We start from the raw sequence: 24714 nt of genomic DNA, 5'->3' as shown, positions 1-24714 counted from the left end.
AGAGGTTTTATTTTTTAAGCACACTGATGGCTGTTTCTTGCCTCTCTGTTTTGTGGTTTTTGTTTTTTTTTTTTTTTTTTTTTTTTTTTTTGTTTTGTTTTTTTTTTTTTTTAATCTCCCTTTAAATTGTTTCATTGTCAGATAATTAAGAAAAAATGTATAGGAAGAAACACAATGCTCGGTGGTGAATGGAGAATTGATGAGTTCTGATCCTCTGCCAAGGAGATGAACAAGGAGGATTCATCTCCAGCTGTAAATAAGGAAGGAGAGGGAGATGCTGAGAGGATCCAGCTGTGCTGGGACATCGTCCTTACTTGCTCCTTGCTTTTCCCATCATGACATTTTCCCATGCTGCCAATATTCAGGTGGTGCAGTGGAGCTGGTCCATCAGGCGTGATTGATGCAAAAACCATCCTGTTCAGGCATTTTTCCAGCTTGGGACAGTGCAGGAGCTGGTCCTGAGGGTTGGTGTTTGGGAGGTGACTCAGAACTGAGGTGTGATGTCTGCAGGGCATTATGCAGCTGGATGAGGAAAAGCATGGCCAGGAGGGGGAGGGGAGATGCTGCTTTTGGGGAGATTCTGCTTTTGGGCCCCATGTAGCCACAATGGCACCCAGAGGCATCATCCCAAGTGACTTGGAAGGGAAGATCTTTTGAAACAGCTCGAAAAGTTGGCCAGTGAAGTAAGGCACCAAAATTGTATCTTTTATCCTTTTTAAACTGTATTTTAACTCCTCTTTTTTCTTTCTGTTGTCTGCAGACCTGAAATTTTCCCATCATTGCAGGAAATTGTGAGCATGAACAATTATTTGGGAAAAGAACTGATGGATGTCTGGGTTCTGTCTGCTCCAGAGCCAGTTGGTTTTGTTTGTTCTCATGAAATGCCCAATGAATCTTTTTGTCACAAACTGCCAAGCACATCCTTTCCCCAGTGGAGTTTGGAAAATCACCAGAGCAGAGCTGCTGATGCTTGGAGGGGGGCAAACGAGAGAGGAGAGCTGACACTTCCCCTGTATATAAAACTGAACAAAATAAACCCAAACAAGATGTAAAACCAAATTAATAATAAATGTTGGATGTGATACTATTCCCTCCTTTCCTTGCAGTCAGATTTTAAATGGAGCTGGTTGTACACCCAGCTCTGTGCTCAGGCTCCAGCCTGTCAGCACTGAGACATGATTATGAGAAATTTGAGCAATAGCCAAACCTCAGGTCTGAAAATAAATTACATTTGTGATTTTGGATGTGACAAGAGACACAAAATGTTTCGTCTGATTTACACCCCCCCCCGCCAAAAAAAAAAAACCATCCATCCTGAGGCAATACCGAAGAACCAGCACAAAGAGTTTTAGTGTAGAACTGCTTGGATTCAATGCCTTAGTTCTGGTTGGTTTTTTAATCAAGGTCATTTCTTTGTGAGGTTTAGGGATGGGCAAATCCATGCAGCTGGAATGGCAGCTGGGCTGGATGAAGTGCTGAGCAGATGGACAGATGAATGGTACTGTGGAATATTTTGGGGTTAAAAGCAGTTGGTGAAAATTCCAGGAGCATTTATGATGCTCCCAGACAGCTCCAAAAGCAGGGAAGAGACTAAAGTGGACATTGTGTCCCCAGTAATGTGGTATTTAATTGTTTTACATGACAATTCCAGGGTAGAGACCACAGAGTAATGCAGGGATATTCTTTCATTTCCACTCCGCACTCACAGAGGTCTTTCTGGGAATAATTCAAAAAAAGAGACAGAAATGACCTGAAGGGAGATAAATAAGCCCAAACCAAGATGACATGGAGGAAACATTTGGGCTTTTCCTGGATGGCCAGGAAGCAGCTGTGGCTCCAGGCGCCACTGGTGCAGTCCCAGGAGCATCACAGTGTGCCCAGAGGTGACACTGGTGGTGTGTGTCCCCATGTTTGTCACACTCCAGAGAGGACAGAAATGGGAGGGTTTTGTGGGGTAGCAGAGGGGAACAAGCAGAGTCCCAATTCTGCAGTGTAGCTGCTGCCTTGGGCCATTCCTTGCCAGCACAGGAGGGAGGCCCCGAGGGTTTGCATCCCTCTAAGGAAACCCTGGTAAAACCCCACTGGGGGAGTCGGTAGCATGGGTAAGTCAGTCAGGGCTGGCAGGACAGTGGTGCCCTGCAGGGCCTGCCCAGGGGCTCCTGGCTGGCTCCAGAGCATCTCCTACAGGGGCTGGGATGCTGCCGTGGGCTGGGCTGGGTGTCCCACTCGCAGATCTGGGGACATTGGATGGAGCTCTTGGGAAACACAGGGACAGCTTGAGACAGCTCCTTCTGAGATGAAAAGCAAAGTTTCTCCTTGTAATTAATACCTGGAGTGAGTAATCAGCAGTTTGCTGGATGGAAGTGGTCCAAGGATTCAGCCATGTGGGACATTAATGAAGCTGTGCTACCGAGCACTCAAAAAATGTTGGAGCAGCACCCAGGTAAGGATTTAGCTCTGGGTGTTGGCACTGATCCTTGGTCTTCCCAATTCCCCATGGAGAAACCCCAGTGCCCTTTGAGCCCAAACCAAGGGGTGGCTTGACAAAGGGTCGGGCCTTAAATAACATCTTCTAACACCTTCTAACATCTTCTGACATTTTTCCTGTCTGTTTCCCCTGGGAACTCTTGTTCATTCATTGCATTGAACAGGAATAGGGAGTTTTATTTGGATGAAGGCACAGAAGTTATTTCATCCTTTCAGGCTGTGATAACTCATCTAATAGTCCTATTACATCCGGCCACAGCACCGCGGCAGGCGTCTGACCGCTTGGGGCTGGACAGACAGGGAGGAGAACAGCAGGATGACATAATCTATTTTGTCTGCTAAGAAAGAAAAAGGATTTTTGGCATTAGCAAAAGGCAGGTGATTTGAGAAAATAGCAGAGTTGTTAGAAAGAGCTGGATGACAGTGTGATAAGTGGAGCATAGAAAAAGAAAAATGGATATGGGAGGAAGAGGGAGAGAGACTGGATTAAAAGGGGAAAAAAAACCCAGAAGGCAAAAAGTTTTTGGGGGTGAAATTGCTTAAAGTTCAGAGTGTGGTGTTGTGTCCCAGCAGCTGCACAAGAGCCGTTTGGTGCAGGGAAGGCACTGCTGGGAGTGATGCTGGGGAGTGAGTGATGGGCTGTGTCTTGTGGGTTTAACTGTGGTGGTGTGTTTTTAGGTTTACCAGTTTTCTGTATACATGTGTTCTTTGTTTTATACTGTTTTTATATAAGTTATAATGCTTTGTCTCATGTACACCCATGTTGACCCCTTCTTGGTTTATCCCGAGTGATTGTCAGGTATCAATCACAATTATGGGTTCTGTCCATCACTTTACACCCTCAGCCTGATGTCTGGAAGGTTCTAGTGAGGACATTGAGTGATTCAACAGGGTCACTGTTCTCCTCTCCCTTGTGTTATTGATTTGTTCTATTGACTGTCATTTATGTTCAGGGTATCTCCCTTCACCTTTTAGATTGGTTCCAAGCTGTCCCCTTCCCATTTCTCCACCTCCATACTTAAGCCACAGTACAGAGAGGAAACCTGTTTTGGTGGGCTGACCCCTGGGTGTGAAGAGGTCCTGCATGGACTCAATAAACCTCAGCTGAAGTTCCCCACCAGAGTCCCTCCTTTATTTCTTGCCACTGCTCACACTTCTGCAAAGGCAAGAACCCAGAGGATCAGAGATGTATTCCAGAACACAGAATGGTACCTTCACTGCAGCTCCGGTGCCAGAGCTAGCCAGGGAGCGTGGGCAAAAGTCCCGAGACACACCAGACTGCAGCATTTAACGGGGAAAAAATGAGGAATTACTGTGCTGGCAGCAAAAAGTGGTATTCTGAAGTAAGACAAAAGTTAAAGGGTTTTGGTGTGGTCAACGTGGAGATGCTTACCCAGTGGTTTGGGGAGGACCAGGGGGGGCTGCAGCTCCATCCCTGGGCTTTGGAATAAGGTTTCGGGGCAGCCCCTCTCCTTCAACCTGCCATTTTACAGAGATATCTGAGAGCAAAAGAATCCTCCTGAAAGTCCTGCTGACTCCTAAGAGATTCAAAGCTCTAAACCCCAGTTCTTTATCTCCATCTTGGGAGAAGCCATAAGACGTGATGTGGCCACACTGCCTGCGCTTGAGGCTGCTATCATGGAGCACCCCGGAGCTGAAAACATTTCTCCCTCGAGTGGGAGGGACGGTTGCAGTGGAGACCATTTGCAATCACAGCAAGGCCTATGTTTTTCCTGCAAATGACTGTACTTGAAGAGTGATTACTTCATTTTAACTCGATTGCTCCTGCAAGACACTCAGGGGGTGATGGCATGGGAGACAGAGCAGGGGACTGCGGGCTCATCCTGCTGGTGGTGTTTAGCAGGTGGGAAGAGATGCTTGGGAAGGTTTAGGGGAAAGGATCTGCACCCCGGTAATGGGATGGAGCTTGGTCCTAATGGGTTGTTGCTGGCTCCATCCCTGCAGCTGCATGGCGCAGTGCTGTCTGCCCATCTGTCCTTCCTCCCTCTGCTTCCCTTTGCCTCTCCTTTCTTCCCTCGCTGCAGGATTAGTCCCAAGCCACACATGATGGGTGTTGTGCTACCTCCAAACCCATCTCTGTGTCCCTGTCTGCTCCCCTGGCCCTGTCAGTGCCAGGCAGGGATTGGTCCTTGGCCAAACTCTTCTCTCTTTCAGCCCTGTTGGACAGGTGGGATTTCGGCTGGATGTGCTGTAGGGGCCATTGTCCGTAACTGTTCTCATGCAGAGCCCTGGGGACAACTACTGCTTGTCCCCAAACCTGGTGGCAACATGAATGCACGCTCTCCACGCATCCCTCCCCACACGCAGCTCCATCATTGCGGGGGTTCCTTCAAGCCCCTTTTCCAGGGGAGAAGCCCCCGGGAGATGCCGCCCTGTCCTGGACCGGTGCCAGCCCCTCGCGGGCTCAGGGAGCCTTTGTGGAAGGCCCGTGTCCCTCCCGCTCTGCCCGTGCGAAATTCGTGCCGTGCCCCAAGGCGCGGTAGGTCCCGGCTGCATCAATGATCCAGTGGGGAAAGAAGCACGGGAGCGTCACCAGCTGAATCCCAGGGCTCAGCCGAGCAGGCGGCACGGTTGGGCTGTGGAGTGTTGGAGCAGGACAGTGACCCACAGGGAATGGGGAACAGGGCTGTTGTGATACGCTGGCTGCAACAAAACCCCCTTTTAATTGTTTTTTGAAGTAATTGGTTTGGAAATACAATTTAGGGGGTTAAAAGGTGGTAGAAAGCACAGCTCAGTGCTCCAACAGGGTTGTGCAGCTTAAAACCTCAATGTTTCCTGGTTGATTCCCCCAGAATTCTGGGAATATCCTGCTTCTGCTTCCTCTTGACAGCCTTTTTTCCCCTGCTGTTTCAGTTCAGCTGCTGGGAGAAGACACCCCCCACACACACACATTCCTCCCCAGTCTGGACTTCTCATCCCTCCCCAGCTCATCCCTCAGCTGCTGCGTCACCCAGCTTCTCTTCCCAGGATTAGGGGAATTTTTCTCCAAAAACCTCCAGGGGGACCCTGCAGAGTTAGTAGCACTGTGCCAGCCCTCTCCTGCCTTTGCTGCCACACATCTAAGCAGCTTAAATCCCTTATCAGGCATTGTTTTAACAGGCTTTTAGTGTGGCTGGGGAGAGGATTTGTTAGGATCACTACATGCTCAGTGTGGGGCAACATAGAGAGGACCGTCCATCACCCTCTGCCCTCACCCCAGATGTGCTGTCCTGGCTGGGAGCCACACAGTACTGATCTGGTTGGTTCCCAGATCCATGGGACTAAAGTGTCATTGCAAGAACTGGCACCATGGTGCTAACCCGCTTGGGGGGCTACAGGGAGTAACTGGGCTGCTTGGAGAGCAACTGAGGGCAACTGGGAATGGAAGACAAACGTTTTGTACCCCCATGGCACAGGGAGAGGTGACATGGGGGACACTGCCAGGAGGAGTATTTGGGGTGGGTAGCTCTGAGGTCACCCCAGATGTGCTGAACCGCGTCCCAGGGAGGAGGGGGCCAGGAGGGGGCTCTGCAGTGTCCCCAGGGCTGTGCAGTGTCTCCAGATAATGAAGCAGCACAGCAGCATCCCTAGGGATGAGCTGAACTTGGATGAAGCTGATGGGCAATGTAGTCCTACTTCCAGGGCTGGGAGCTTCCCAGTGGGTTCAACAGGCTCAGCAACCCTCAGGTACCAGCCCCTGTCTCTGTCATCCTGCTGGCTGCTGGTAACTGGGTGCTGTCTTTCAGGACAAGGCTGAATCATTGCAGGGTGATGCCAATGCCAGACTCTCCCTGTGTGATTTGGGGTAAGAAGTCCCAATATTTCCAGAATTGTTCCTTTTGCTTTCCAAGTTTTCCTGTGCTCAGGCAGTTTCCCACCCTGGAGTCACAGCCAGGGCTAGGTGACCCAAGCACAGATCATGCCGGAAAGCTGATGCAAAGTTCCCCTTCTCACCCCAAACCTTTGGGAAAATATTTTCCTCCAGAAGTAGGGCTGGAGAGGATGTCAATGAACAAGGGGCCTTTCATCCCCGCTGGCACTGCTGGCAGGGACACCAGGGCTGCCAGCGCTCTGTGCCTGATCCTGTGCACTCGGCTGCAAAAGAGACAGAGATTTTCCTCCTTTTACATCCTCGTGGGTTTTTCTCCCTTCTGCTCACTCTGAGTTACATCCTGCACCTCCCTCTGTCACCCTCTTCCCGCCCCGGGGAATGGTGGCTTTGCTGGGTGTCATCGGAATCTCAGGTGCCACTGCCACTCCCATACAGCCATGTCCAGCTTTCCCTGTCACCGTCCTGCGGAGCAAAGCATCCTGTCCCTGTCCCTCAAGGACATCCAGCCTCTGCTGGAGGACCAGGGGAGTTTCAGGGTCCAAGGACACCCTGGGATGAGCAGGAAGCTCTGTCCTCAGTGTCCAGCCCATAGAGTCAAGTCTCTGCCCACAGCCTTGGGCACAGCTCAGGGGTGATGGGGGGCAATCGAGGGGCTGGGGACACCCACCCCAGAGTGGGTGTCACCATCACTTCTCTGTCCCAGCCTCCTCCTCCCAGCACCTATCCTGCAGCTGGAAACGCTGCAGGATCCACTCCAGCTTGGTGGGGACCTCACAGCTAGGACCCCTGAGGTCGCCCCCTTGCATCTGGAGAGGTCGTGGGGGCCCTTCTGGAGGCATCCCCCCCAGCTGAGGACTGTCCCTGCACACCCGGAAAACCAGGGACCCCCCAAAGCCTGGCAGCCTCCTGCAGGCAGGGAACCCCCCGCTGCAACAGGGCACACGGCAGCAGCAGGGGAGCCTCCGCGCAGAGGGAGCTCCCTGCGGCCGGGGACCTCCGCGCTTTCTCCGGACCCTTGCGGGGTCCCCCCCTGCAGCACCCCGCGAGCAACAGGCACTCCCGGGCAGCCCGGGCCCCGCTCCCTGGCACCGGAGACCTCTCTTCCCTTAACCGTGACCGCCCTCAGCGCCGTAATTCCCGGGACCCTCATTTCCCGCCTCCCCTGGGACTTCTCCCCCTCTCCCCCGGTACCGGATATCCCCCTCCTCTCGCCCCCTTACCCCCGCGCCGCCCCGGTACCCGGTACCGCCCCGCCCCCCGAGCCCCCAGCTACGGGAGATCCTCCTCCCTTAACCGAGCGCCACCCGCCGCCCCCGTCTCTCGGACCCCTCCGCAGCCCTCGTCTCCCCCGGTACCGGAGAACGCCCCCAATCCTCCCGTAACTCCGGGGACCGCCCCCCCGCTGGCCCCGAACTTCCCCGCGACACCACCGCCCGTGTCCGCCAGGGGGCGCCGCCGCCCCGCCCGCCGTTGTGTTCCCGGTACCGGCGGCCCCCCCCCCCCCCCCCCCCCGCGGGTGGCGGTGACGTCACGGCGGGCGCGAGCCGCCGCCGCCGCCGGTATTTGAGGCGCGGGGCGGGTGCGGGGCCCTGCTGCGCCCCCGCCGCGCCGGAACCGCGGGCGCGCAGCGGCGGCGGCGGCCACGGCCCCGGCCCCGCCGCCCGGTCCCCGGCACCGGCCGCACCATGCGGAGTGCCCGGGCGCTGCTGCTCGCTCTCGCTCTGCGGGTCTACGCGCTGGACACCGAGACGCCCGCCGGTAGGAACGGAACGCTGTGTGTGTGCCGGGGAGAGGGGGTCCTGCTCGCTCGGCGCGGTTCCGGGGCCCCGCCGCCCCCGGGGCGCAGAAGGTCCCGCCCGTCCCGCCGCCACCTGTTCCCACCGAAGGGTCCCCGAACCTACTCGGGACCCCCCGTCCTCCGTGAAAGCACTGCGATCCCGCCTCCCTCCCCGCCGAGAACCGCCGGCTGCTCCGCGGCCCCACGGCTCCTGGTACCGGGGCCACCCGTGACCCTCCCGCCCCAGCCCGGCAGGGAAAACTTCCCGTGGGGCGGCGGGGAGAGCGCGGGTCAGAGGAGCCCCTCTGCCCGGGGCCGGCAGCAGCCCTGTCGTTTCACTCGGGGCCCCCACGGGAAGCTGGGGACCCTCCGGGAGGAACAGGTGGCGGCCGCGGCGGCTCCGGTCGCAGCCTCCCGGCTCTCGTGGTGCTGCGGGGCTACCGGAGGAGTTGTACCGAAATACGACAGATCGATTAATTCCATTAATTTGCATATTTTTTATTTTTTCCTTTTCTTCCTGAGCGCCCCGGCGCTGAGCCCTGCGCCCCCCGGCACCCCCCCAGGTAGAGGCTGGGGAAGGGCTAGTGCAGGGAGAAGACAACTGGCTCCCGATCCCTTCGGGAAGCTGGGACAGGGTTGGGTGCTGCGGGGAATGGGAATTTGGGGCTCCCGAAGTGCTGCCGGGGGCTGCGAGCGCTTTTTGGGGAAACGGGGAGTTGGTGCTTCACTCCACGGGGTCCGTGGTGCTGTCGCCCCCAGCTCCCAGGTAATGCTGATCACATTAAAGTGTATTTTTGCCTAGTTCTTTGGTTTTTTACCTTAAATCCAAGCTGCTCACCTTCACGCAGTCCCTATGGTGGTGCATTGATTGTGTTTTTTTGGGTAGTGGCATTTCTCCAAAGATTGTAAGTAGTGACACCCATCAGCAGAAAGCTAGCGGCGGCTGACCCGTGCAGGGGGGCGATGGTGGGTGGGGGGATGTGAAGCCGTTCGGGCTCCCCCGGCTCATGCAGAGTGGGGGAAATGGGGAAGGAATGGGTTTGTATTTTGAGGAAGAGGTTGTGTGCTGGGGGAGCTGCTGCTCTGAGCTTCGGGGCTGAGCAGGGGGTGATGGGGAAACTGAGGCACGGAGCTGGTGGGGGGCTCAGTGCTTGGCTGAACTAAGGGGCCTCTGCCCCTCCGGTTTCAGAGGGGGGTTTGGGGGTTGCTGCTCCCCAGCCCTGGTGTGTGATGCTCCGGTGGCTCTCAGCGGCAGCAGCCCGTGAGGGGCTGGAGGGGCAGCGGTGGGGACACACTGGGGACTGGGGGGGTCTTTGTGGGAAGGGTCCCCTCCTGAGCAAACCTGTTCCCCTCGGCGGGTTCCCGTCCCTGCAGGACGGCGTTGGCGAAGGGCAGGATCAAGCCTGCTGCCGGTGTAGATCAGGAGTGTGTTTGCTCCATTTCCCTGGCAGATGCATAGCAGGCTCAGCTCCGCAGTGGAGCCGAAGGGACTGGATCTAGCTGGAGGTGAGGGGTCTGCTGCCAGTGCCCCCGCTCCACTGCAGGCAGCTTTTCATCGGGAGCTGCTCTTGTCTCCTGCTGCTGTGGCTTGGCCGGCTGTGGGGAGGCTGCCCGGCCAGTCCCTGGAGCTGCATAGAGGGCAGGGCTGGGAAAAAAATATGGATAAGCCATTTGCAAGTGCTCTGGGCTGCTTGGGAGGACCAGCTGCTTGTCTTGGTGGAAATTTTCAGAAGATGGGGATTTTTTTAGCTGTGCCTTTACGAAGAAGGGGCGCAGTGTGGTCCCTTCTATAGGTGGGGAAAGTGAGGTACAGGGAGAAAGTGGGGTGCCCTGGTCACAGCTCCCCACGGCCTTAGGGTGTTCTTTGCTTCTTCCTGCAGCCTTCAAACTTTTTGTAGTTTATGAAGGTTTCGCAGTGACTGAGCTGTCGTTGCCAGCCCGTTGTGCTTGTCACGGAGGGGACCTGAGTAGTGTTGGGAGGCACTGGCTGAGCCCCTGAACCGAGTGATGCAGGGCTTGGTGTGGTGCCAGCAGGCTGGGACGGGGACCTGTGCTCGGTACCAGCAGCCTTTGCCAGCCCCATCTCTCCTCCCTGAGCTCTTTGCAGCAGGACACAGAGCCTTTCCCTGCTGGAGGACCGTGGCCGGGAGCCGCCCGGTTTGCAGGGCTCCGCACTGGGCCGGGGACAGGAGGTTGTGCAGGCTCAGGAATTTCCCTCCGCTTTTTGCCTTTCCCCGCCAGGAAAGGTGGATCTGGCGCTTGGGGACATGTTGGGGACATGGTTGGCCTCAGCGATGCTTCCTAATGCAAATGATCCACGGTAAGGTGCGCCTCTGCTCCTCTGTGTTGCACCCCAAGCATTAGCCATGAGGTGCTCAGGGGTCCCGTGTTCCCCGTGCTCCCGAGGCGTTCTCCGGCGGCGGGGACACGGCCCCGGTGCTGCCTGCCACTCCTGCCGAGATCGTGCTCGGCTCCGACTTCGTTAGCGGCAATTAAGCAAATAAAATATTTGGTTCTGCAGCTTCCGCTTGGGAGGTTGGGACTGCCGGGGGGCACTGGGCTGGGGCTGGCGGCGTCTCCGGAGGCACTCCGGCTGCTGGGGGGGCTGGAGGACGTGGCTGCGGCCGCGGTGACTGGCCGGGCTCAGGGGGTGGGGACGGGACCCCCCAGGCCGCCCTGTCCCTGGCAGGGGGCGGCACGGGTGAGCCTGACCCCGACGCGGCGGTGCTGTCTGGGTGGCGGGGGTGGGAAGAGCCGAGCAGACGCTGTTCCCGGCGCGGGGATTGGGGCCGGGAGCGGGGCAGGCCCCGGCCGGTAACGGCCACGGGCAGGTGCCGGGAACGGGAGCGGGGGAGGCTCGGGGAAGGGGGACAAGGGATATACTCAGGGGATGCTCGGGGAACGGGGGTCAGGAACAGGGGTGTCGCCGGCTGCTGCTGAGGGTCAGTGTTTCGTGCCCTCCAGGTGCTCAGGTGCCTGGTGCTGCTTTTCCCGGTATTTGTTTTCCCTCCACCTGGCTGTCTATGGGCTCACCCGTGCCAAGGCATTTTTATTCTCCCCACCCCGACTTCACCAAGCACATAAAATGTGCGAGAACGGTACATTTTCCTTGTCAGCTTGTGTCAGTCTTCGGTGTTTTTTTTTTTTTTTTTTTTCCCTCTTGCCTGTTCTGCCGTGCCAGGGAAGTAGCTCTTTCTCCTGTTTGCTTCTACGTGTGTTTTTAAAGCCCTAGGAATGCCCTGCTCTTTCCCAGAGCGCCCAGACAGTGCAAACACCCTTGAGGCTCCTGCATTGGGATGCTCTGGAAAATCCTGTTGACATGCCGAAGTGTCAGGGCAGAGGTTTCTGGCTCCTGAGCCCTTGGCTCTCTGGGGGATGCAGAGGGACACTGGAATGTGGTGGACTTTCATTATGCATGAGGGAGAAGCAGAATTTAGGGAGGCTCCGAGTGATGCTGATGCTCCTGGATGGACTTTTTCCTCTGGCTCTACATCTGCAGCTCCATCGTGGAGCCTGGCAATGTCTGTTTTTTCTTTTATCCTCCATCAAGACTTGCAGTTGCATTTGTTTCATTTTTACCCTTTTCTTCTTGTTCCAAAACTCCTGTTTCATGTTTTTCCTCTGGGTGCCTGGACCTGCCCTGGCCCCGGGAACAGGGATGCTGGTGAGTCACCTCCTGGCCCACAATGCACATTTTTCCTTTTGTTATCTAAACTAAGAAAAAACAGCCCTATTCCAGCTTCCTTGGGAGCTTTCCCAGAATAAAGCCTACAGGATCATGGCCCTGGGGAAGGAGAGACACCCCCTTGGAAGACCAAGACAGGTGTTGGTGGCTTTAACCCCTGTCCTGCCTGTGACAATCTCCTTGCTGCATGTTGATGTTGATTTTTCCCTTGACAGCACCTGGGATGGTGCTTTTCCTTCACTTCATCACCCAGTCCTTGCTCTGCAGAGGGGCTGGGAGCTTTGAGTATCCCAAAATGCCCCATAACAATCTTCTCCTGGCTGCAGTCCCTCTGCAGGGATTTGCTGCTTTGCTTTGGGCACTCATGCTGAGGGTTAAACATGAGGGGCTGTAGGCAGGGGAAGGCAAATCGCTGCCACATTCCTGGGAGCTGGGAGGTAGCACAGGCTCTGGAGAGCCTTATTGACATAGCTCTGCCATCTGCCTGCTTAAACCTCCATAAATAAGATTTTTAATAATCTATTATTAACATGCACTATAATTGTCTTATTAGACGTGTCTGGGAACCTTTAGTTACTGGATGATTTAATGTCAAGATTCCCAAACCTCTTCTCCCCCATGGCAACTTGGGATTTGCTTTGCAGCTTTGCAGCTTTCCTACTCTCCATTCCTACTTTCCATTCTACTCTCCCATTCCAGCCTGGGGACCCCTCTTTTTACTTGGTGAAACTGAGGCTTTCACCTCTGGACAAGAAGGAATCCCAACAATTATTCCCCTGGAGCTAATTGCCTCCTCATTGGCAGCCTCAGAATAAACAGGTCCTAGAGATGGAGCTTTTCCTTTCCACTGCAGGTGGCCTGGCAGGAGCTGCTGCTGCTTTGGCCTGTGCTGGGATGGATGTGGGTGGGTGATGGGGTGAGGAGGGGGTGCCAGCCTGCAGCTGCCTGACTGGAATGGTCCTGGGGATGTGGGATCTAGTCCTCTTCCCCTGGTGAAGGGTGTCTGTGGGGAGTGGCTGTGGAGCTGGCAAGTGCCCGAGGGACTTTCCTGTGTGTTCCTGAGCTGTTGATTCCCTGGCCCTGGGAGTGGCAAGTTCTGCACCTTCTGCCTGGATCAAAAGCCAAAGTCCAGCTCTGGAAGGCAAAGGTGGAGGAGCCCTTGCCTGTGGAGCAGTCCTTTCCCCCTCCCTGCCGCCAACACTGGGGACTCACATGTCAGCTGCCCTTTGCAGCTGTTATTTTATGTTTTTTTTTTTTTTTTTTTTTTTTTTTTTTTTTTTTTTTTTTTTTAATCAGGAGTGTTGTTCCTGCTTGCTGGGTGGGTTATTGGCTGCAGCTCATTCCTGGCTGCTTATGTGGTGCTCCAGGTCCTGCCTGGGTGTCACAGCCCAGGTCTGCAGCTCCTGCCTGGGCACTGGTGGGGAGGAGCATGTTGACTGCATGTTGACTGCATGTTGACTGCATGTTGACTGGGCCCATGCTTTGCACCGTAATTTCTCTCACTGGCGAGTGAATCCAGGCATGGATTGTGTGGAGCCAGGCTGGGGCTGTCCCTGTTTCTTTGTCCCTGGATGCCTCTGCCAGACCCCAAACCTGGGTGCTGGTGCTCCGCTCGCTGGAGGAGCGGGACAGCAGAACTCCCCCTGTGCTGTGGGGTACCAAGGGGTGCAGGGGCTGTTCCTGTGGGTGCCTGACCACTAGGATGCTTCTTGCTCCAGAGAGAGGAGACTGTGCTGCAGTGGGAATGCCAGGAATGCAATGCTCCTGCAGTTTGGGGCTCAGTGGGGTCTCGGTGTGTGACCTTGACTGTGTGACAGATTCACAGATGAAAGGATCCTCTTCAGTGGCTTTGGCCATAAATTTGTTATTTCTTGACCTTCCTGCCTCCCAAAGTGCTCCAGATGTTGAGGAACTGGAGGAGGGTAGGGTGCCCTTTAGCACTTGGCTGACCCAGTGTCCTGCAGTGGGGATGGTGGCCCCAGCTCGGGGTTGGGGGGCTCTGGGCAGCTCTGTTGCTGAAAGCAAGGGCAGGGATGTGCCTGCCATGCCCCCTGTTGCCTGGGGACCCTGCTGCCCACCCAGTGTGGGCCCTGCCTGGAAGCTATGAAAGCCCCCATCCCCGACAGGGATGCAGTGGGAGCAGAGTGTTCCACTGCAGCTGAGGGGTGGGAGTATGTTGCAGCTGGAGCAACTTCCTGAATATTTTTGTCATACACAATTTTTTTATGCCTTTTTTAAGATTGGGCTCGAAAATTACTGGCAAATCACCCGTGACAGGATGGCTGTGCTGGAACAGCTCCCCCAGCTCCCTGCAGCCTTCCTGGACTGCCAGAGGGTCCATCCTTCCCTATTCCAGGGCTGTGCTGGTGCTGGGGAGCCCTAAATGAACCGATAACTGCTTTGGCTCCCTGGAGTCCCCGTGTGGAGCCAACCTTTCCTGACATCATTAAGTTAATCAGGATTGTGGCTGGGATGGGGCGGCAGGAGATGCTCTGAGGATGAGGGACAGGGACGTTGATGACCTGAGTCTTAACGAGGCCACTGTCCCCACAGCCCTGCTCAGGAGACAAGCCTTGGTGACTGCTGGTCATTTTGAGCTTGTGTGCTGCTTTGTGCTGGAGGTCTTCAGCCTCATTAGCCCAGTTAGCTGAGCCAAGGAGCGTGTGTGGCTCCTGTCCAGCAGTTGGACCCTCAGCTGTGGGAGATGCTGGCTGGGGCAGGGTCTCCCAGAGCAGCATGTCACCAGAGGCAAGTGGTGGCCAGTCTAGAAGTGATGAATCACTTGCTGTGGCCCAGCTGCTCCCCCCAGAGCAGGGGGCTTGATTTGGGGCACTGCTGAGGGGATCTTCCTGCTGTGTCCTGACAGGAGATGTGGCAATGGCTTTTCTCCAGAGGGGATGGAGCGTTGTGGCTGCTTGCTTACAGAGGCAAGAGCAGGTGGAGGGATGGACTACAGCAAACTGGAATCCATCCATTCCATTGCTTGGATGGATTTGGAGGTGCCTGTGGAGCTGCTGTGGTTTTGGTGGTGCTCTGTAGGGCTCCTCAGGGTGCAGACCCCTCTGTGTCCTGTGCTGTGTGACGCTGGTGCCTTGCGTTCCTCCAAAAAGCTCCAGTGAGGGTGGAGGGCTCAACAGCAGCGATTTTCAAGGCTGATCAGGAAGTTCAGGCAGATCCACCCAAGGATGGTGTCCCCTCTAAAGTCCTTCCCCACTGCTGGCAGCCCACCAGTGGGGGCGAGGACCTGTCACAGCCCCACACACTCTTGGGTGCCAGGTTCTCATCTCCTGCCATCACATCCTGCCTTTTAGAAGAGGTACACTGACACCCTGGGTAATTATCTGTGTAAATGCTCTTTCCTTAATTACCAGGTGCTTCAGTGTTAATTGAATTAGTGCAGGTGGGTGATCCAGGGCACCCCCTGGCACCTCAAAGTCCTTACTGGGACAACTGGTTCTGTGGTTTTGATGTCAATGGGGCACCTGCCTCTGCACCCTGTGGGTGTGAGTGCTGGAGCTTTCCAGTGTGTATTTTGAGAAGCCCCCAGTTCCAGGGCAGACTCTGAACTCGCCTTGTGGTGCAGGTTCAGCCACGTCCTTTCTGGGGCTCTTCTCAAGGACTCTTTTATTTCTGTTATTATTTCTACTTATTTTTACTGTATTTTCATCTGTCTGCTGAGTGATATCCCATTGATTTTCTGCAGCCAGCAACCAGCCTGCTTTCCCTGGATTACAACAATATTAAACTAAAGCAGAACATCTCTACATTGGGATATTTCTCTTTATATCAGCTGAACTTTTTATTTAGTCTCTCACCCAGGCTGCTGTCTGGAGAGCTGCTGGCTCTGAATTGCATTTCTCCATGCAGGAGGCTGTCTCCTGCCTTCCTTCCGACGGAATGGTGGCCGCAGCTGGTCAGGAATGGGAGCTGGCAGGATGTGTGCAGGTGGAAGGGGCTGGGCACTGGGATTTCATGGTTCTCCCATGGGGTTGCAGTGTTCTGTGTGCACTTCTGGCGCTGCAGGGACTCCTCAGTCATTCCTGCACTTTTAGTGTAACTCCAGAGTTTTTGCTGGAATGGCTTGAGGGTGCTGCAGGTCAGGATGGATGAGTGCCCAGCCAGTGCTGGCTGGGGTGGGGGATCCAAATTTTTGGACTGGTAAAAACAAAGCTGTTTTTTCTGGGCTTGATTTCTTTACCTTTGCCTGGGTGAAGGGTGCCCACCACGGTCCAGCATGTTCCTCGGAGCTGTGACAGATCCACTGGGCACAGGGCTCCTTTTAATTCCTCCCGTGAGGGCTCCTGCCTTGAACTTCCCTTTCCAGAGCAGAGGTTCAGCCGAGCCCCGGCACTGGTGATGGATGTGCCCACATCACACCTTGTCACCTTCTAGCCCTGTGTCAGTCAGCTCAGACTGCTGTTCCTGGCTCTGCTGGTGGCACAGAGGGAGGAGAAGGATGGTGACCTGGATTTTGCGTGGCACTGAGCCTTATTCCTCTTCTGCCCCTTTATCCCACCTGGCGCTGGCTGGGATGCTGGGCGTGGTGGGGATGCTGCAGCCCCAGTGCTGGATGGGGCTGAGGGCTCTCCAGCTCCATTCTCTGCCCTGAAAGGCCATGAATGACCCTCAGAGATGCCTCCCAAGGCCCTCCCAGTGCTGGCACGTACTCCATCCTGGGAGGATGAGGCTCCCCAGTACCGTGCTCCCACATCCATCACTGTGGAGAGGTGGGACCTGCTGTGGGAGGGGTGACTGATGATGTCTCACGTTTTATCCCCTGCAGAGTGAGGTCGGTGTGGAAAACTTGGTCTCCCCCATGATTTCTGCAGCTGGTGTTGGAGTCCCCCAGGGCTTTGGTGGTGCTGCTGTGTCCTGGGGCAGCTGCTTTTCCTGCCTGGATTCATGCCCAGGGGAGCACCTCTGTGTCCTCAGGCATCCCCTGAAAGCAGCCTGTGCCCCTTGGGGCTTATGGTCCTGGTCTCTCTGGGGCCCTCAGCAGGGGCCTGGGGGACCTGATAGTAATAAAGGAGCCAGGGGGAGAAATGAGCTTTATTCCTCCTGCCTTTTCCAGTTTATTTTAATTTGTTCCCATTTTTTTTCCCCAAGGTGTCGCACAGCTCCACAGCCTGTGAGCTGTAATTGCACAGGGAGTGATCAATAACAGCAGTATGGAGGCTTCCAAAGGTTTCCTGCCTTGTTTTTCTTCCCATGGAGTCCAAGAGGCAGCACTGACGATGTTAATTAAGTGATGGTTCATTATTAAAGCACTTGTGCTGCAGGTTAGTGGCCTCCTGGCTGTGCTGTGCAGTTGCAGGGTGTTTTCTGTGCTGCAGGACCTCTCTTGAGCAGGGCTTGAGCGATGGAGTGATGCTGGTCTGTCCTTGGGAGCAGCAGTGGCTGGATCCGGGTACTGGGCACAAACAGCCCTTGAATGGGATGTTAAATCCCCACATCCCCTCTGGGCATGGAGCTAAACCTCCTGGCTTCTGTCCCCCAACATCTCCAGGGAGGTGTGCTCCAAGGAGACATTCCTGGTGCCACCTGCAGTGGGGTGATGCAGCACCAGGAGTGCTGATCCTCCTGGAGCTAAGAGCATGTGGCACTGCAGTTGGCAGCTGGATTTGCCTCAAGGAAGGATTGTGACAGGAGCAAAGGCTCGGAGTTTTATTTTCCCAGTTGTATTTGCTTCAAAATGTCTGTAAAGAATTCAGATTTGCCAGTTCTCTCCCATCCCTGGGGTCCTTTGGTGGCTGCTGGGACTGGGTACTCACTGCAGGAGGTTTGACAACTCCTTGGGGACCTTCAAGTAAAAGTCACAGAAAGTCTTTACCAGCCAAAAAAAAAAAAAAAAAAAGGGAAAAGGAGATTTATGTCTTCTGTAGTTGCTGGCAGATGGATATTGTTCTCTAGTCCTGCATGTTCCAAACTCTGAGGTTATCAGGCATAAGTGACTTATTATGCAAATCCTCCTTCTTGATATCTGGCTGCTCTCTCCCTGGAATTGAATTGTCCAAACCCCACATGTTCCTGGAGCTGCTAATGTTTACATATTAGCTTCTCTGGCTAATATACAAGGCTTCAAGTTGAAAATTGATGTTTCTTACAGCTGAGCAAATTATTTTTCTATTAAATACAATATTTAAAATGATTTGGAGAACCAAAACAAACTACTGGTGAGAATTCTAATGGTGCTGCTTTCCATATTCTTCTAATCAGCTTTTATTTGGGCTGAGAAATCAGTAAAAAGTTTCTCTTTGGCAGAAGTGGGGAGCAGAGGAGCAGGGTGGGGGTTTGTCATTGTCTCTGGGGCGTGATGAAGAAACATTTTCAGGGTTGTGTTGGTGCCCCAGGCCCTCTGCATGTGTCAGTGCAGCTGCAGAGGGATTCAGCTTTCCTTTGGGCTGGAAGAGGTTTTCCCAGTGAAATCCTGGGGTGTTAGGTCTTGGCTGTGGAGCTGCTGTTGTACCTGGCATGGTGGGGGTCCCTGTCAGTGTGAGATGTTGGGGTGCTGGCACACAGGACCCTCTCCCTGTCTGGATTTTCCCGCTAAGCTACATTCCTCAGTGCCAAACAGCCCCAGCCCCTGTAACATCCCACTCCTGGGAATCTGAGCCCTCTGCAGATGGAAATGATCCTGGATCCCTTAACCTCACCCAGGAGCCTGTGAGGTGCTGTGTACAGGATCTCACCGGCTGAGAAGTGCATCTAATTTTAGATGAGTTGCAGAATGTGCTCCCTGTCCCCGTGTCTGCTGGCACCTGGAGGGAAGTAACTCCCAGCTTTTCCTTCCCAGGGCACGTTCCCGTAGGAGTGTGCCGAGGAAAGCACCTTTAAATAGCAGCTGGGGTCTGGGAGGTGGAAGGCTGGCTCTGCTCCGGGGCTGCCGGGGAAGGGATGGCACCTTGCTGGGATCTGCTGGAGCTGAGGTTCTGTATCCCAGCAAACCCAGCTCCTTGGGCTTTCTGCCATCCTTGGGGTGATCCTGGGCTGCCGGTGTTCTGGGACTTCACCACATCCTCTCTGTGCCTTGGTTTCCCCATTTGCAGCAGCTCATTGGCCATTTATCCTGTAGAGAGTTTTGTCCTTTGGTGCAAACAAAGAGCGTCTTCCTCGTGTGTTTAAGAGGAGAGGTCTTGGCTGTGATTGTTTAGGGGTGTGCAACTGTGAAGCCTCTGCCTCCATCCCTTGTCCTGGGAGGCAGGATCACTCTGGATTTGATGGCAGGAGAGCTCTGTTCACCCCCTGCCGCATCTCGGTGTGGTCAGGTGATGTTTTCACTCTGCAGGGTGTTTGCACTTGGCTGCCAGGGCAGTGTGTCATGTGTCTTGTGGAGTACCACAATCCTCCCCGTTTCCTGCTGTGGATTACTTTGGGTGAAGGACTGGAGCTGCTGAAAAGGCTACGAATAAAAAATTTATCTTGACTCTGAAAGATGACCAGTGTTTTCTCCTCTGGCTGGTGTCTGTGCCTTGGGGTGCTGTGGCTTGTTCTCCCAAGATGATGCTCCCCAGAGATGACCATGGGGCTGATCCAGTCCTGACTAAGCCAGGGTAGGAGGACAATGGGCTTTTTCCCATCAGGACTGGGTGTCCTGGGTGGCTGCACTGTATTTTTTAGCTCTGGAGAAGCAGCACTTCAAAGTTTTGGTATGAATCCATTTTTCATAAAGCCCGTCCCCATTTTGGGACATCATTGGTGTATTGTTCCTATCAGGTGATACCCTAGAGGGTCTTGGGTTGGGAGAACACCATCCTGCTGTCCTGGATGGTGCCGGGCTGTGATCCCAATCCTGAGTGGTGCTAGGCTGCCCTTTGGCACAGGAGCCTTCTCAAGGCTGCTCAGTAAAAGGCAGGAGAAGCCATGGATCATGTCCCATGGTGCAGGAGGTTAAACAGAAAAGGTTTAAGTGTGTAATTAACTTTGAAGTGAGAGCAGCATAGACTCTGTGCATGAAAGAGTGCGGGGTAGGCTGTGGCAGGCAGCCACGTTCCTCAGTGGCCATGGAGAATTAATTAGATGCTGTCTTTTGTACTTACTGTTTGGTCTTTCTTTTCCTCTCTCTTCTTTGTGAATCGCTAGTATCTCCCCTCCCCAGATTTCCTCCTCTCTATCCCTGTAGAAGGAGATGCTGGGTGGCAGTGGTTCCCAAGGGATGCTGGATGGCAGTGGCCCTCTTCTCCTTGGTGAATCTATTAAGCCACTTGCTTTTCTTTCTTTTTAAGAAAATGTGGTCCATCTGGTGTTTAAGCCCCATGTTGGTGCCCATGCCTCTGCTCTCTCAGCATACCCTGGTGCTGCAGTGGTACCTGGGGGGGTGCTAAGCCTGCTAACAGGCTCCCCTAACAAACCCCTCAAGCCACCTTTTTTTGCTTTCTTTCAAACAATTTTGCTTCATCTGATGTTTAAACTGTACATTGGTGCCTGTCTCTCTGCTTCCTCCTGCCTGGGCACGTCGTGGATCCATGGAGGTGTCACCAGTACCTGGAGTAGGCTGAGCAGCACTGGTCCCCATCTCCTTAGCAAATCTCTCAAGCCACCTCTTTTTTCTTTCTTTAAGAAAAAATTCTGGTATGTCTGTTAAACCCCCATTCTGGTGCCTAGATTCCTCTCTCCCCTCTGCCCAGGAACACTGTGATGATGGGGTTTTGTGTGGGTTGTTTAACGGGCCACATCTCTTCTTTGGCACGGGCTGCCTCTCGTACATGGGGCTCTGTGTTCAGGGGGGTGTAGGCAGCTTTGGGGTGTTCAGGATGTGTCTCAGACACATCCCACTCCCAGGGGCAGACCCCCAGCTCCCTGCAGTATTTTTGGCTGCTGTCACATTGGGATCACACCTCCTGTGCTCGCTGCCTTCACCTCCGTGCCCGGAGCTGCTGTCACCGTGGCCTGGAGCCAGCTCAGGGAACTGAGGGCTCCGTGGTTTGTTTTTAGGGCATATCAATACTCAGAGCAGTCTCACCAACTCCTACAGTCCCTGTGCTGCTGCCCTTGGGATGGAATAACCCTCCCACCGCTGCGGGCGGATGTTTTGGGTCGCAGCCTTCCTGCCCTCCTTGCAAACGTCGTGATGAAACATTAATTTTTTGCAGGTTGCACTGGGTTTCCCCTCTCTGACTTCCCGCAGCTGCTGGAGCACCTCCAGCCACGCCCTGGGGAGTTGGGCTGTTGGCATTTAATTGCTCAGGTGTCGCTAGAGGACATGAAATGAAGGACACACACCCAGCCAGCTGTTAGGGCAGAAAAGAGGGCAGTTTGTTTTTTGACCTCGATTTATAGGAATAATGACTGGGGATTGGACAGTGAGGTTGACACCTCTCCCACCCCACTGGTCAAACTAGAAGTCCATCAATTGTCCCTCTTCCGACAAGCAAGGAGAACAATTTACACAACATTACCTTTGTTTCCATGAAAATCTATGAGAAACTCCACTACAAAAATGCAACCATCAGAGGGCTGAAAAAGATCAGGGTGACACTCAGGTGTAAATATCATGCCCTTAATCTTGTGATGAGGAGGGAGAACCTGCTGGAGGTCCAGCTTCTTCCAGTGCTGTCCTTGGCTGGGGATAGATGGATAACTCCTGGAAACCAAGGCTCTGTGGAACTCTTTGGCTTTTTTCCCTGTGTGTACAAATCATGGATAAATTAGTCAGGGAAATGGAGTGGCCAGTGGAACTGCCTTCATTTTGTGCCGTGTATGGGAGGGCTTGTGCTGAGAAAAGCCATGGCAATAAACCTGTCTGAAGGAGGGAGATCAGCTCGGCCAGCAGAGTATCTGCTCTGTAATTGCATTTTAAACTTCTGGAGACTAGGCATCATCTTGTGGGTGGCTGAGGATGCAGTCGTGAGGTGATGGAGCCATGGGTTGATGGCAGTGGCTGTGCTGGGGTTGGCAGTGGGATTTGGGTGGGGGGCTGCAGTCCAAGAGGAGGAGGAGGATACATATCTCATGACGTTTTCATCAGCTGGGAATAGTTTATTGGGGATGAAGGAATCACTTTTTCCTGGGAAATGGGGCTCTGCCAGCCTGAAACATTGTTTGTCTCTGCTCTGGTTTCTCAGGCCAAAAAATAATCCCCCAAGAACAAATTCCTGCCTCCCAGAATATCCCGCTTAGCAGATCTTGGAAAGAAACACTTGGGCTTTTTTTTCTTTTAAATCACTTGGCGCTTATTCTCTGACACTGTTTTATTTTGAAATTTACTTTATTTTCCTTCCTTCCTGGAAAATTTTGACAGATTTGTGCTTTTCCTCCCGTTAGAAAGTGCAGCCAAGTTCCAGACTCTAAAATCTGACACGTCTCGTGGTGAGAGCTGAGGACCAGGGGCTGTGGTGCGGGGGCGCATCCGCACGTAGGCTGGGCAGACGCTCCATTTCGGGAAGGGCTTTAAGAAAGCTGTGATGTCTCAGTGCCTCCAGACATATGAATAGGAGAGAATTTGCTTTCAGTTTTTAAAAAGATGTTTCTTATGGCTCTGAGAGGAAAAACCGGTGATGGACCTGGAATGTGCCCTCGTGCTTTAAAAAACGAGTGCGAAGGGGCGAAAAAAGCCACAAATGTCGTCTTGTATATGAAAGAGTTGGGAATTGAAATTTACTGGGCATCTTATGGGCTTTTTTCCCAGTGTTTGGACTCATGTTTGACTAAGTGTTGCATCCAAGCATGCCTGAGCACAGGGAAGCACAACCCATGCTGGCAGCGAGGCCATTAACTGCCAAATCCCTGGGTGGTGGGGGGAATTACTGATGTAATTTGGGATAAAATAGGAAGAAAACAGTGGAAATAATCCCTTGGCCCAGCTCTGTTTTCCTGCCAGCCATTTAGGGGATATTTGCCTTTGTTCATTCCGCTTGCTCAGGGCTTCCTGGGGCCCCTTGTCAGCCCAGGTCCTGTTAATTAGCGCTGTGCCCTGGTCCCTGTAATCGTGGGTTTAATGGGACAATGGGGCAGTGTGAACCACCCAGCCTCCAGTGGCCCCACGGCAAAGCCGACCCGAGCTCCAGAGTTGGATGGATGTGGGATGATGGGAGGGCTGGGTGGGGGAGGACTGTAATGTGGGATGATGGGAGGGGGCTGGATGCAGGACGAGGGGGCTCTCTCTGTGTCACCTCCCATGGCAACGAGTGGCCTTTTGGCATTTGCTCCACTTCCCCGTGCTCAGCCAAGCGTGGACCAGGGAGGTGCTGTGTAAACACCCTCAGCCTCCCAGGAGACAAATCTGTAATAAAATATAACTGCCACAAGGACTCAGCAGTGCCAAGGTGGGGAGATCAGGGCTGCATTGAGGAGGTCCTGGCTCAGAACTGCCACACTCGTCAGGCCGTGGAGAGACTCCCAAGAGCCCAATCCACAGGTGGAGGGTTGGGGTCAAAACAGGATTTTTATGTGGCCACCACAGCTAAGTGCTGTTTCTTGGGGAAAACACCTTCTGTTACCGACCCTCGCGAAGCAAAGCTGGGAGCTGCATCCTGCTTCTGTTGCTGAGGCCTCCCCAGGACCTGAGCTGTGCCAGCTTGTGTCACTGGTGGGGCTGCACAGGAGCCATGGGGCTCTGGCAGCACCCAGGATCAGACCCCTGCTCACGAGGCCCTTGGGGAATGCCTGGAGTCCCCCAGCATTCCAGGGCTATCACACGGTCCTGGTGGGCATTTGGGGAGGGAGCAGCTACTGGGGGGTCTCAGGGGCTGATGGCTCTGTCCCCACAGCTGGCTGCACCTTCGAGGAGGACAGTGACCCCAACCAGTGTGAGTACAGCCAGGGCGAGGACGATGACTTCGACTGGGAGCTGATCCGCAGTTACCTGATGCCTCACCTGGTGCCTGACCTGCCTCACGGTGAGTCCTGGGGTCCCCCTGTGTCCCTGGGAGCCTCTGTCCCTGCTCTGCCTGTGTGCCCTTTAGGGCTGGACTGTGTGGCTCCTCCTGGTTTAATTCCTGCAGTGTTTTAGACTTGGCTTCTCCCTGGTTATGTGGGAAATGGGAGAAAAACCCCATGTTTCTGGCTTTTTCAAGTGTGGGGAAAGGCTTGTGAGTTGAAGGCATCTCCAAAGTCTTGGGGATGGTTAAGGAAAAAATGAAAATGGACTTTAAAAAAAAAATCTCATTGGTTTTAAACCATTTTTTGTTATTTTCTGGGTCCATGTCCTCTCTCGTGGCCGGGCTGGGGGAACAGAGCCAGCCAGGCAACTGTGAGGAGCTCCCCTCTCCACGGTCATGGTGTGGGCACCATGCCTGGCTGCACTTGGGGGCTTTGCTCACTCTGAGGTCTCTCCTGCCGTGACCTCCTTGAGTCATCCCTGAGCCCATTTGCTCAGTGAGGGTCACTGGACCTCACTGGAGGTGAGGATGCTCCTTGTTTTTGAGACTGCTGGCTCCTGCCTGATCCTGAAGGCCAAGTCCTGTGCTGAGGATGGGGCAGAAAGACAGGAGAGCTGGTTTAGAGCTCATCAGTAAAAATAACCTTTTCTGTTCATTGAAATATTACTTGCTTTATAGGAAACTCTTTACTGTTCTGGCCTGCCTTCAGCTGTTTATCTTGTGCTTTGTTCATGACAGGGCTTGATTTGGCTTTTCCCCTCCACTAACTCTCCTCTGCTATTACCTTTCCCCATCACCTTTTCCTTCCATCCTGGCACATCCTGTGTGCTGGGTGAGGGCAAACAACCCTCAGAGATCTGCTGACAGATCCCTGCTCCTCCCTTGATGATTTTTCCAAGTATTTGCTTTAAACTGAGCTATCCTAATTGGTGTGTATCTGAGGGGCAGTTTCCTGGGGAAAGCAGAACTGGGGGTTGAGGTGGCTTGTGATGGAGAGTCTGAAACCTGTAATTAATTTGGTTTTCTTCTCAATATTCAGCTATAATTTAAAATCTACAGTGAACTGCCCGAGTTTAAAGCCTGAGGGCTTGCAGGAGGCTGGGGGGTTGGGTGGAAT

The 24714-nt window shown here is 54.0% G+C and overlaps 1 protein-coding gene across 3 annotated transcripts in view; it reads left to right on the top strand.

Moving 5' to 3' along the window:
- Positions 1-7933: 7933 nt before the first annotated feature.
- PTPRU (protein tyrosine phosphatase receptor type U) overlaps positions 7934-24714 on the top strand; it is a 56404-nt gene continuing 39623 nt past the window's right edge. For all 3 annotated transcript variants that reach the window (XM_066335361.1, XM_066335359.1, XM_066335362.1), the window contains exons 1-2: positions 7934-8077; positions 23487-23615. In XM_066335361.1, coding sequence (XP_066191458.1) covers positions 8005-8077; positions 23487-23615 — 202 coding nt within the window. In that variant the 5' untranslated portion in view covers positions 7934-8004. The remainder of the gene's footprint in view (positions 8078-23486; positions 23616-24714) is intronic.

The sequence above is a fragment of the Sylvia atricapilla genome, chromosome 24 (assembly GCF_009819655.1).
Source record: "Sylvia atricapilla isolate bSylAtr1 chromosome 24, bSylAtr1.pri, whole genome shotgun sequence".
Classification (NCBI taxonomy): Eukaryota; Metazoa; Chordata; class Aves; order Passeriformes; family Sylviidae; genus Sylvia; species Sylvia atricapilla.
Note: the sequence above shows the minus strand (reverse complement) of the source record. Positions and strands in the feature narration are given on the sequence as shown.